The sequence below is a fragment of the Tetrao urogallus genome (genome assembly GCF_951394365.1).
Source record: "Tetrao urogallus genome assembly, chromosome: Z".
NCBI classification, from domain to species: Eukaryota; Metazoa; Chordata; class Aves; order Galliformes; family Phasianidae; genus Tetrao; species Tetrao urogallus.
The window spans coordinates 4,163,651-4,176,954 of record NC_136816.1 but is presented as its reverse complement, the minus strand read 5'-3'; the positions used below and the strand labels follow the sequence as shown (position 1 = coordinate 4,176,954).

General features: G+C 45.0%; 1 protein-coding gene across 7 annotated transcripts in view; it reads right to left on the bottom strand.

The window, feature by feature from the left end:
- Positions 1-1,064: 1,064 nt before the first annotated feature.
- The window catches only part of PALM2AKAP2 (PALM2 and AKAP2 fusion), a gene marked incomplete at both ends in the record, with an annotated part of 248,520 nt that continues 236,280 nt past the window's right edge, over positions 1,065-13,304 (bottom strand). For 4 of the 7 annotated variants that reach the window (XM_079548123.1, XM_079548125.1, XM_079548127.1 and 1 more), the window contains 2 exons: positions 1,065-1,157; positions 7,613-7,791. In XM_079548123.1, coding sequence (XP_079404249.1) covers positions 1,065-1,157; positions 7,613-7,791 — 272 coding nt within the window. Of the gene's footprint in view, positions 1,158-5,331; positions 5,371-7,612; positions 7,792-13,304 lie in introns of all 7 variants that reach the window. The other 3 variants (XM_079548124.1, XM_079548126.1, XM_079548128.1) reach the window with 1 other exon arrangement.

Here is a 13,304-nt window from a genome sequence, read left to right as displayed (position 1 = left end):
CCCCCCTGCCTGCCCCCTCACTCCCTCCTGCCCCCAACTTCTTGTTGCCCGAAGGCTCCCACAAAGCACTCTTCTCCAAAGGCTTTTTATGTTGTACAAATATAGTGAAAGACGTAGCTCTCTTTCCTCTCTATCTCATACCTCTTCCTTGGCCAAAGTCTGGCTTAGTTCAATTATTGCCTTCTTTAAAAATTAAATGTCCTTTATTTGTATTCATTCCTCACTACCTTTCTGCTTCAAACTGTCCATCTCCATTGGTTATCCACGTACACCATTCTTTTTCCCCTCCCCACCATCAAAAAATAGTTGTCATCAGCTAGATACAGACTTCCTATTTAGAAACTTTGTTAGGTAAATATGATCTGAGAACCTGGAGCTCAGGTGATATTGCAAGCATACAGGATCCTAAAGCTAAGGTGACCATTTGGCTTAGCTCTCATCCCCATCTATTCCACTCCTGAATTGTGATGGCTTGTGTTTGCAACACAAGGGCTGTATTTACTGAGTCTGCTGGATTGTACATTTGCAACAGATGCTTCCCCGTTTATTTGTGGGTTTTTGTTTTTTTTTTCATTTAAACAGATAAATTACTAGATAAGGGGCGCAGACCCCCCCTCCAAAAAAAACAACCCCATTCCATTCCCAACCCCAAACCTTTCGGTCCCCTCAAACAAACAGCATCAGAGGGTGACGTCGTCACGCTGCAGGGGTGAGGCCGATGTGGGCACAGACCCCGAGGTGTGTACCGGGACTCCCCGGCCCTGCAACCCTAGCATCATTTGGGAGGGGGAAGCAGGGGGGGGAGGAGGGGGTGTTTTCTGAGTGGGCTGATCCTGTTGTTTTAGAGTTGCCGGGAGCTGGATTGTTTCTATGTCTGTGTGCATCATTGAGTTCATTGTGTATTTAATAAATATCAGATTAAAATGCTGCTTTTTTTTTTTTTCCTTTTTTTTTTTTTTTTTTTCCCCCTCCTTTCTCTTTCATATTTTCTTTTCTTTTTTTTTTTTTTTTTCTTTTTTCTTTTTTTTTTTTTTTCTTTTGGTTCAGCAGGTGATGCTGCACAGCTACTCGTCCTCCTCTCGGTTGGCGTAAATGCCGGCCTCCCAGCGCAGCGCCAGCGCACTCTTCCTGCGGTTCACCCTGGTGGCCTCCAGCACCTGGAGGGACAGAAGGAGAGGACATCCGTCACATCACTGGGCGAACAGGCACAAAAACTCCACACATCCAGCAGGTGTGTTATATGTAGAGAGGCATGTATGCATATATATGTACACATGTAACAACACACATAGAAATGTATCTATATTATATATATGCACAAACATATGCACGCATATAAAAGCGCACATACGGTATGCGTCTTATATATGGACACACGTGCATGCACAGAAACAATTATTTTAGGTGAGGAACAGTTTTAATACATGTGCAACAGACTTACTTAAAAAAATAATTCAGAGTGGACCAAAGGGTGCTAGCAATGGGGTGTGCACACAATGTGCTCCTCTGCAGATACAGAACAGTGTATGCCTGCCTGCACCAGTCGTCCTGCAGAAGCGCAGTTCTTAAGTTTAAAGAGCCAGTAAGTAAAAGAGAAAGAAATAAAAGGAGTAGAAAAGCCCAAACAACAATATATGACTGTTCCATCAGCTAATGGCTGCCCCCCCAGGTACTATAGCCTCTAGCATGCTGCTCTGCACAAAAGTGGCCTTCTGAGATAGGGCTGTGCTATTTGATTCCTCTGCATAGAAGTCAGATGAGGTGATGACTTAAGTCTTGGATGGGGCAGAAATAAACAGCTGAAGTTTAAGAATTACAAAACTGAGTTGGAAGGGACTCATAAGGACCACGGGGTCCAAACCCTGCTCCACACAGCACTACACAAACCCGAACCGTGTGTGTGAGAGCGCTGCCCAAATGCTTCTTGAGCTCTGGTAGTACTACCCTGGGGAACTGTGCCATGCCCACTGCCTTTCCCTAAGCTGTGGGAATGGGAGCAAGGCTGAACAGTTTTTATTTTATCCACTAGAGGGCAAATGCACCCAGAAAACTAACGATTCATCTGAGGGGAAAAAAGGAATCCATGAGGAAATCCATCTGGGATATTAGCTGCAAGCAGTGCAGTGAAGCAATTGCAAGGCTGAGGGCTGGAGGTTTAAGCTACGTGCCTGGGGTGCTGAGTGCCCAAGCCATGCGAAGACAGTCCAAAACGTGTGTCTGAACAGTGGAGAAATAAAACCACTTATCAGGGCATCGTCACTGTCAGAGTAAGAAATTAGAGAGGCTGGTCTATGGTTAGCAACAAAGGGTAAAAAAAAAAGCATTGTGTTGTTTTTTTTTTTTTTTTTTCTTCAGATGGCAACAGGCAACTACTAGCAGGCTACTGAGACCAGTGTAGAGTAACAATTAAGAAAAACTAAGAAAATTATTGTTTTCCCCACTAGATAATGAAATTCAGATTAAAAAAAAAAAAGCCAATTCAGCACAAATTTCAAACTGAAACTGACATTGTCACAGAGCAGTGATACATCCAAGAGACATCTCCTGAATTTGGTGTGGTTTATGGTAGCTGAAAATAAAAGGGATTTTACATAATTTACAACAATTTCTGATCACTGTCTTCCTTGCTGGAAATCATCCTGTTGCAATGGTCTTTGGTGGTGTTCGTAAAAAGCCATGACTTGGAAAACCTGAGGATTTTTCCTTCAGATCAGTCAGCAGAAAGCGAAGATGGATGGCAGGCTCAGCTCCGAGCCCAGATCCCCAGCCTAGCAGCTGGGACCACAGAACCACCTGTACCCATAGATGGGACCATCTGCTGCCACTGCTCTCTGACTGTACCTGGAACACCACCAGAGATGGGGGGTGGGCTCCAAAGGGATCATAAGGCGGGCAACTGGCTCACACTTAGCCTAGTGGTCTGGGCTGATAACATCCATGGAAAAAGCAACACGATATAAGTTGTTGTTGTGTGGGTAATGTGACCAGTAGGTGCATCAAAAGAGAGGATCTGGAGTGCAGGAATTGGAGTGAAGCAGAAATGTGTACCAAGTCGTAGGGCTGTAAAACTGCCCTGTAAAAATATGCTGCACCAATCTTCTTGTTGCAGCTCTAGGTTCTGCTGAGAACGTCAGAGGCTTTTCCTTGACAGATTTCAAGTGTTTTTGAGGATTTTGAAAAAAGGTCAAAACAGCTATCACCATCAAGATTAATTTGCAAGATTAATTTGTTTACCCATCCTAGAGATGGAGACTGACCTGTCCTGCATTTTACTCTGACAGGCATAACAATATCTGCTCTCTTACTGGTAAAGAGAATAAAGAGCAAAACATAGACATGCTTCAGTCCACAGCATAATCCCACCACCTGGGACTGAGTGAAACTGACTACTGTACAATACAAGCTAATTTTCACTGTACAGTGGCAGAAAACCAATGTGGAAGCAAATAGATTTTTCTGGAGCTTCATATATTACTAATTCTTCCCATTTGGACCTGGAAGAACTAAGAGCAACAGAAATAAGAAAATGCAGAGATTGGAGTGTCTACGTTCTGCCACCTCCATGCAGAAAGACACCTCCAGAGAAGCACATCAGGCAAAAAAGAAATAACAGAAAACCAAATGCTTTAACACACAGTTAGAGCTACTGAGTGATGAACTGCATCAGCTACTTCAGCACAAAGGTATTTTCTGCGCTGTGCCCACACAGTGCTAGAACATACCTGACCTCCAGCGAGCATATTGAGGAGCTGGCTGGTGGAATCAAAGCATTCTTATCCAAAACAAGAAAATAAGAGTACTACTGCTGCTGGTCAGTATTGTAGCATAAGCTGTGTGTCCTCTGCATCAGACCTAGTCTGCTGGTTTTTTATTTCATAAAAATTTCAGCAGTCACCTTAAAAAACAATGTCAGAATTACCTGACCACAGTTACCAACTACAGTATGACTGGTATTTAGTAAAGTCAGGTTAATGCCAAGTATATCCGGTAACACTTAGACCTGTACAAACAAAAGCAGCTGTTTTTAAGGATGAGAACAATCTCCACTTGTGCAGGCACACGGTTATCAGTGGTCTCTGTAGAACTGCACAAGGATGTGATTTTAACACAGACTTGGCTCTTTTGGTAACAGCTTTCTTCATGGCCATGCTGAAAACACATCTTTTCCCCTTCCCCATCCATGCACACTGCCTTCCAGCTCGCTGCTCCTCATGCCAGTACCCTTCCCCAACGCAGGCACATGGAGCCTGCCCTTGAGCTCCTGCCCCTCACAGTACATGATGCCCTGACCACTACTGTGGAAGCTCCTATACTGCTCAACTCTCTAGAAATGCTCCACACAAGGATCAGTCACTGCTGACTGCTAGCAGTAAGAGAAAACCCACAATAAAATAAAGAATAGGAGAAGGCACAGTTTTTATTTTTCTTTACTCTCCAGGACAGATGACATTCATGTACCTGTCTTGAGCAGCCTGATGTGGAGAAGATATGCTACGAGACGGGGAAATAGTGGGAGATATGAGTATTGTAGCACAGTACTGGTGCTGGACAGATGAGTGTCAGCCATTACTAGGACCTGTTTGTGTCCCTTAGAGAAGCACAGATTCACAAGTACACCTGCGCAGAAAACTGCAGGCCACTGAAATGTCCATGTTACTGAGCACCTCATTCCTAAAAAACAGTGCAAGTTATTACCTCGCACATTCTGCCAGAATGCCAAACGCCACTGAAAATTTACCCTTATTCTAATCAGGTCTGGGTTTCTTCTACACTGAGACCGGCGTGGATATGAAGTGGTGGGGCTGCGTCATTCATCACACTGCGATGCACAGGGACGGGGACATGCTCACACCATTCCCCACGCTGGGACCATGCACTCACATCTGCCTCTCTTCTTCCACCACAGAAAGGTTGGTGTGGGGATGTCTTCCAAAATGCTGCACTTTGCTGCTGCTTCATACCAGGGATGGAGGAATGCCACACACAATATCTGAGAGTGCCTGGGCCCCAGGCGTGGCTTTGCCAGCAGAATGGCGTGACAGAAGTTCTCACTTCATGCCTCAGGAATGCCTCAGTCCTGGGCTGCAGCTTCCAACCTTTTAATTGCAACCCCTCCCATGCCAGGGGCTGTAACAAGAATCCAGGGGAGAGAAAACCAGCCACACAAACACTGGCTGATGGGAGATAAGATGGGATATCCCCCACACATTTGCATCCCAGCTTTGATACAAAACAGTACTGGCACACAGCATGAAAATGCAAACTGCAGCAACATGCACTGGGAACCACCATGCAAGAGGAAGCAAAAATAAATAAGCAGTTGAAAAGTACCTCTGAAGTAACCTTGCTAGACAGTAATTTACAGGTGTACTGGTAGAAAGGGAAAAGACCAGCATTAGTACATTGAACAAGCATGTTACAACTAGGAAACAAGAACAACATAAATTGTAAGAACTTCCACATCTCAGAGAACAGGATTTCAAGCAACTTGGTGTCATGAAAAAAAAAACAAACAAAACCATTATTCCACTTGGTGTTTGTTTTTTTTTTTAAATGGCACGCTTGGCCTGTCTCAGTCTTGTTTACTGTTGGTGCTTGACTCATTTCTTTGCTGATGCTTTTTTTTCTCACCTGCTAAGCCCATACATCCTCTTCGGAAGAAACTGCCCACTTGGCAGAGCAGTGAAGCTCTTCCAAAAGCAGATACTCTTGGTTTGCTCTCCATCTCTGAAAAGCAACACACTGGCAATCCCTGGCCAGAGCTGCCCCGGTGTAGCCACTCAAGACAAACACAAAGCAGAAGGTGGTGGTGGTGAAGGCAGAGGCAGGGATCAGGTTCTCTTGGAACTCTTCTGCCTTCTGGTGAGCCTTTGTGTAGGGAGAAACGGAAGCCCTACAGACCTATACTCAGCATGTGATAGAGAATTTCCACAGACTTTAAGCCTCTCAAAGATCCCACCGAGGTGATCACATCTGCTGACTTCCACCCCTGCCTTAACAGGTCACGGAGGTGCTCTTCTGTTTTGTTAGACACAGGCAGGGCACACCTTCTGGTTAGGTGCTGAGACATCAGTGATCCCAGCCGGGACATCAGTGCATACCTTGAATTGCAAGAATAGAAGAAACAATTCTGGCAAACGTGTGTCTGGGAAGCACCAGTGCATGCACCGGAGGAGTTTTGCACACAGGTACCTGGAAAGAACCTGGCCACTTGCACTAATGACACCTTACCTACAACATGTGGCTATCCCAGCTGTGTGAGAAGGTTTCAGAGAGGTCAAGCCCTGCTCACTCTTGATGGGGGTTAGTATGCTGGGGATAAGCACATGGTGAGTATGCAGCTTCTTCTCTGTGGTGAGGTTTTGAGCCACCGGATTTGCTTCATGAAGCTGACGGAGGTTATTCAAAGACTTCAGTAGGAGAAGGGACTGAAAAGCTTTTGGTGTGCTTCAGAGACTCATCTGCCTGCATTTTGAGTCATCCCTCCTCTGTGTTTTGGTTCACCAGCAGAAGTGCAGCAGGATCCCTCTGCGTTTCATCCCTTTTGACCCCTTATACTATTATGCAATATTCACAATGATTAGAAGCTGCCAGAACAGCACTGTCTGGTATCCACATTATAAAACTTCACTTCTATGTGCCTCATCAGACTCTGCCATCAATGAGACTTACTAGAATGTGATTTGCGTGGAGCATGAGCTCCTTGCAGCTGGGATCATTGTTCTGACATCTCTGGGAAGTGTCTGGAGGGCTCCAGCTGCTTCAGCAAACACAAAACACATTTAAGAAGTTTTGTATCTCACTTACATCTCACTGCTCTGCACTAATTCCCCACAGAAATTCTGTGAAGAAGAAACATCACAGAAGTGTGAAGAAGAAACATTTCATGCTTTGTTGAGAAACAGGCTGTGCAGTGTATGCACCTGGATTTTGGGACTTCCAGCTATGAAATTCATAGCTCCTCTTACTATTGCCTTCAGTAAAGAGGGCGGTAGGTTAAACTGCTACAGGAATTGCTGAAACCCAGGCACCCCTTTCACAAACTGAAATCTGGCCAATTTTCTGTTTCTGTTTGTGTGGAGAAGAAATACAACAAATCCAGTGGGAGACAGTGCACTGAGGGATCCATGGTTTTTTTCTGAGACATTCCCTCTCCAGTTCTCCCAGGGACTACTTGCAGGAGGGCAACCACTTTCTTACTTTCAACTCCACGCATTCTGGGACTGCACTTTGTGAGTCAACAAACAAAGGCATGAACATATGCTTGATCCACAGTGTTAAAGCAGCTGTTAAAACAACCCACTAGCAAATCTTGATGGCAGGTGAATTTAAAAAACCTACCCATTTCAGGGCGACTGCCTACTGTTCTCAATATTAATTATTAGTTAGTCAAAGTGGAGATTAATGTGAGCTGTTTTTGACATTTCCACAGACACTGTCTTCCATCCCACCAGCCCTCATCCTTCCATTTCTAACATGCTGGCCCTTACAATGTGTTACAGCCCTTCAGCACCTGCAAGGTGACTTGAACAGATTCTAGGGAAATATATTTTTGTTGTCCAACTCTCAGTAATTATGATCAGCAGGAAGTGAAAAGGAAGAGTGCACTTACACTGCTGTCATCCATCCTCTCTCGTCTCTTGGTTTTGTGTGTTTCGTAATCCTCCATGAGGGTCTCCATCAGGTTCTTGGGTCGCTGGGCTCCTGCAGGCTCCTCAGCCTGCAGGTCGGAGTGTGAGGCAGGTCCTTCTGTGGTAGGGGATGGAGGAGGCTTGATTTTCTCTATCTTTCCTGCAATGACAAGAAGAAGAAGAATCCCTTCTAAGCTCAAGGACTCACAAGTTGTTTCCAGAAGAAGAGAGCAGGATAAGCATTTTCAGTGGTGTCTGAATGAAGAAACAGATTGGAATGAAACCTGTGAAACAACCTGACAAACTGGAACAGTTGGTGGGTTTTTAAAACACTTGCCTCCTCCTCCTCCTTCCTCTTGAAGCCCACTACATCAAAATATTACAAAACCTGTCTACCAAATCTAGCAAAATTATCAAACAACATAAGGCACATTTAAGCCATCATCACTGTTTACAGGAGTATCCAGCTGGATTACCCAACTCTTGTAAGACTCATAGCAGTGGTTTGAAAATGTACACAAGGTGCTGAAAAACCACAAACTGGATATTTTTCTGTCTCAGACAGTGCAGTGCACAGGATACCACCATGCATTAGATATCCAGAGTAGGCAGTCTGGTTAAACGGTGATGGCCTTTTTTTTATTCCCATGCTTTTCACCTGCTGAGAGCTTTGCACAGTTCTCTGGCGTTGCTTTCCCCTGGATTACTTCCCACAAACTGCAGCTGGACAGGATGGGGAGACAAGTGCACTGAGCAAGGGGGTAGTGGGGAAACATCAGCACCCTATGGGAGGACAGCTGTGCACTGCTACAGCTGACAGTGCAGCACATGTCAGTGGGGATGAGCAATTGGTAAGAGTGAGGGCTGGCTATGGGTATGGGAATAATGTAAGAGGGTCCTGTCATGGCTGGTGGCAGAAATGAATTAAGTGAGCAGGGCCCTCATCTGGTCACATGAGAAAAATACTTGGCTATGGGGGGAAAAAGCTATTGCTGAAGAAAATCAGGTTCCCTTCTCCATACCATGGCATCTCTATGAAATGAGAATGTTCAACGGATGAGGAAAGGAAAACCAACCAACCAACCAACCAACAACCCCTAAACCATTCAAATAAGGAAAGTAACCAGAAGGAGCATACAGATTTTCATGAAACTTCCTGTTGCTGATGCAAAAACCCAGCTCTTTCCAAAAAGTGTCATTAACACTGGTAACCACTAGAGAGCAGCCATGGAACCTCTGAAAGAGTCATCAGAAGCTTAATGAAAGAAGTGAAACCAGAGCCAGAATTACAAGAAATACCCTTGCTGGGCTTGTTTCATTTCTAACCAGCACGGAAAAACCCGTGCTGCTCTTGTTTCTTGTTAAAGGTTTGGTTATGATGGCTGGTGCAGGGATGAGGCTGGGAATTCAACCCCCCTGAAACACCCTAGTAGGATGCAGAAGGGGTATTTCCACGAGCAACCATCATCCTGGTCATTAGGTCCAGTAGGTAAAAGAGTGAGCTGGAAATGAAAGGCCTGCTTAAGGGTCAGGTATGCTGTTGTATTCCTTCATTCTTGTAGTAATTAGTGACTTCTTAGTTGTCCCACACAGCTTCTCTGAGCTCCCTGGAGACACAGACACAACACATACTGACCAGACCTACAGACGAGCCCCTTCCATCCTGGAAAGTGACACAAAGAGTGGGATCTGGGGATCTGCATTTTAGAAGAATGCTACAAGCAGATCTACCCTACCCAGTGGAAGAGCCAGCCATTTCTATACTGTGGAAGCAATCCAGGAGCAACACGTGGCTGTGCTGTGTATACTGTGTAGGGCTGACAGGAATGGTGCTGTGGTTTCATTTTCACAAATAGAGAAGCCGAGGTAGAAATGTGCCTTCCCCACAGCAGAACAGTGGTTTGTCAGTCTCTAACCACATGAGATCACCCTTTATGCAATTGTTTTCCCCATGTTCGTGGATGAATTCCACTAAAAACACTGGAATTCACAGCCTCATTTTGACTACTTTTCACAGATGAGCAGGTCTCTTCCTAAATATGTGTTGAAAATAGGTAAGCAGGTGGAAATCCTTCCCATGCTAACAGCAGCGCCTGGCAGAACCAGCAGGCAGTTTTGTGGTGAGATGATGGGATGTCTGAAGCTTCAGGGCTCTTGCAACCTCTTGGCTCTGGTGCAGACTCAGTCTGCCAGTTCAGGCTGAGGTAGACATGTTAATGGGTTAATTTTCTTCTGGCAGATTTCCACGTGGATAAGTGCTGTTCTCAGGCAGTATGTAGGTTCAGCATCACACAAAAGCATCACAGGATACAATGATCACAGGTGATTTCCACTTCTGCAGTCCTGTGCTTGCCACCCAGTTCACTCACACACTGCAGGTGGTCCTTTCCCAAACCTGTGCTCAGTAATGATGATACCCACGCTCTCAGCCAAACAGTGGGGTACCAGCGAAAACTGCAGCCCCAAGTCACAAGTGCTATCAGCAGTGTCCTCCAGACGAAGGCAGTCCTTTGAAGTCCCTGTTGCATGATATCGAGTATAGGATAAACACCCTAAGGCTTCACCTGTGAAGTTAACAGTTTTTCCCTCTTTTAGACAAATACTGATAAATATTCTGTGGCCTCAGACCTGGTGACAGCTCCCCAGTCTCTGGCTTCATCCACTTAGAATTTTGATTTCTCTTTATTTCTTCCCCTAAACTCACAGCAGGCCAAAGCTGCTTTGAGAAATGCTCTACTCAGTGCTCAGAGAATGGGGAAGCTCTGGAAGGGGGAACTCAGAGCTGTGTGCAAGGCAGTGCCTGGCAGCTCTGTGTAAAAACAGAGACCTGGAAGAACTGGGAATGGATGAACTCCCATCCCAACCAAAACCTCTGCAGAGTACCTGAGGAGCAAGAACAGTTTTGAGCAAGGCGACATCCATGCCTACAAGCCTGATGGGTGTCCAAGCTGTCCATGCTCAGCTGGTCTGCTGCAAAGGAAGGAAAGAGCAACAGAGGAGAGATCCTGGACAGGAGGCAGAACAGGAGGCAGAACAGGAGCCTAAACCAGGACCAGCAAACATGTTAGCCAAGGATCTCTTTGGAGCTCTGCACAGAGTAACCACTTTACAGATGCTGCTGGCATCTTTAAGGCACCTGCACAGAAAACTTTTCAAAATAAAGTAATTCATCAAGACTGATCTTTTCAGAAAACTAGCCTGGGATGAACTCAGGGATGGTTCAAATATATGCAAAAATACCACGCTGGAAACATGGAGTCTCATTACCACTGCAGGTGAAAGGTAGGCTTCTTTGAACTTGAACACCACGTGAGCAACCTGAATATGCAAATACACAAACAAGCAAATAGCAAAGAAAAAAAACCCTTAGCTCTTTAAGGTCCTTTCACTTCATGCATCCTCCTCTACGGAATGAAAAAGACAGCAAATGATAAATGAGCTGGGTTGCTGGCCTGCTAAGGCTCTCCTGGAGGTGTCTGGAGGATGACTGATGAGTGCTCCAGAGAATCCTTGCAGAAGAGAATGATGAACTTTGCTTTTCCTTCACTGGTGCTTATGAAATTGTAAGCAAGCAGTATCTTTCATGAGTTCACAGGCTGCACTTCTGCTCTGGCCTTTCTCAAAATTATTTTAAAAAGGGGTTAATGTATACGTATTACACCTAATCTTACTCTTTACACCTATAATGAGCGTTAAAAATTTTGCAATGGCTACAGATATTGCAAGAACCTTGCCTCAGAATTTTTGCTTCTCATTTCACTCTGCAAAATGTCTCTCTGGGATGAGGCTTAAAATGCAAAGTTTCCTTTAGTGTAGGTATTTTTTGGTGAAAAACAAGAGGGAGAAATTGTTTGCAGGCTGAAGCAACCCCTCTGACAGAGGCTTACTCTCCATAGCTGGACTCCACACAGTTACCTGACATCAAAAGATACATGATCACTTGCCATCATAAACTGCAGTGTCCCCCTGGGCTTTTGCTTTCCACTGAAAGTCTCCCATCTAGCTTACTAACTGAAAACGAGGACGGATGATTGGTGAGGAGCTCTCCCAGACGCATGCACAGATGGATGGGGCTGAGCTGCAGCATGGGTGAGCAGGGTATGCAACACCGCCTTCTGCCTCGAGTGGCAGTGCTTTGGTCACAAACATCAGCAAGGCCAATATGGCAGCTTCAGGAAAGCTTTTTCTAGGCATGGCTTCTCATGCTGGGGATCTCCCCAAGCTGTTATGAGGCAGCAAATGTTCATGATGGGTTTCTCTCGAACTGAAAAGTCTCCACCGAGTGCAGCCCACTCACATAATGATTTTCACACTTTAAAAATACACTTCTTTTGAAGGGAATTATTACAGCCAGGCACTACATGCAGTTAAGATACAAATTCTTCGTATTCTAGGTACTCATAATAAAAGGGATATACACGATCACCATAAAACATAGGCAGGAACCTACTAAGTCACACATTTGTTCAGAGGAACTATTAAACAGCCCAGCTTTTCTGCCCACAAAGGATGGCGAGCCACCCACATGCTGCAGGAGCAAACTCCTGGATTGCTGTGCAGCTGCTCAACACCCTGCCACGTGCAGAAAGTGCTGCACCGAAGCAATGTGGAAACTGCTCACACTGAAATACAATTTCACAAGTATTTTTCTCCCCAGAGCAGCAGGCACGGCCTCAAGCTGCCACAGCACAGTGTTTGGGTTTGTGTGGTGCTGTGTAGAGCTGGGGTTGGACCCCATGGTCCCTGGGGATCCCTTCCAACTCAGGGTTTTCTGTGATTCTTAAACATTATTACCCCAGATAATAGCTGTGTGTATGCACAACGCATGGCTGAAATAGCACTGAGTCTTGCTCCAGTCATCTGAGATGGGTTAGAAGGCAGCTTTTATACTACCCAAACAGCTTTAAAGGATACTTGTTACTAACCTTGTGGTTTGCACTAAGTGGCTGGCAGGTGCCAAGTGTGGCGTTACTCTCAGTTCTACAAAGTTGTATGCCAGAGTGGCAAAACAGCCTGTTTGCTATCTGAAGCAATTAGCAGTTATCTCAGCCACATAAATCGTGCTAGCCTTTCACACTTAGTCAAATACCAGTTCAGTTCACTGCATTCCTTTGTGGTTTGCCTGACAGTACAGTGACAGCTCAAAGCATTAAGTGAAGGACCACCAGATGTCCTAGCAAAGCAGACCTGCCCAGTTCATCACCAAAAAGCAATCTGGGAGGCAGGTAATTTGCAATCTGATTACTTACTGCACCTCCTCAAACGATCTGGAGGAAGGGGTAGCACAGGTGAGGTAAGTTGATGGTACTCACCCTGGAATGCCAAGGGCACTGAGCCGTATTACAGCAGCAAAGAGCTCTGCTGAACACATCCACTGCTTGGAAAGCAGTGAAAGTAGAAGATATAGGAAAGAAAAGAAGACAATGATCTTTTTGGTTCTTTTGATCAATTACATCATTACACATATTCATCTTTTCCTAGAAATTAATTATTTGCCTTGTCACCAGCTGTAGATTGCAGTAGTTTGAGTCACTGGCAAATACATCCCAATTTTCTTTCCCGAACATATGGCAGTTGGACTTCTACAGGAAACTATAATGACTCATTACAAATATAAACTCATATTCACATTAAAGTATAAATTACAATGAGCATTTTATCATCAGACACAAA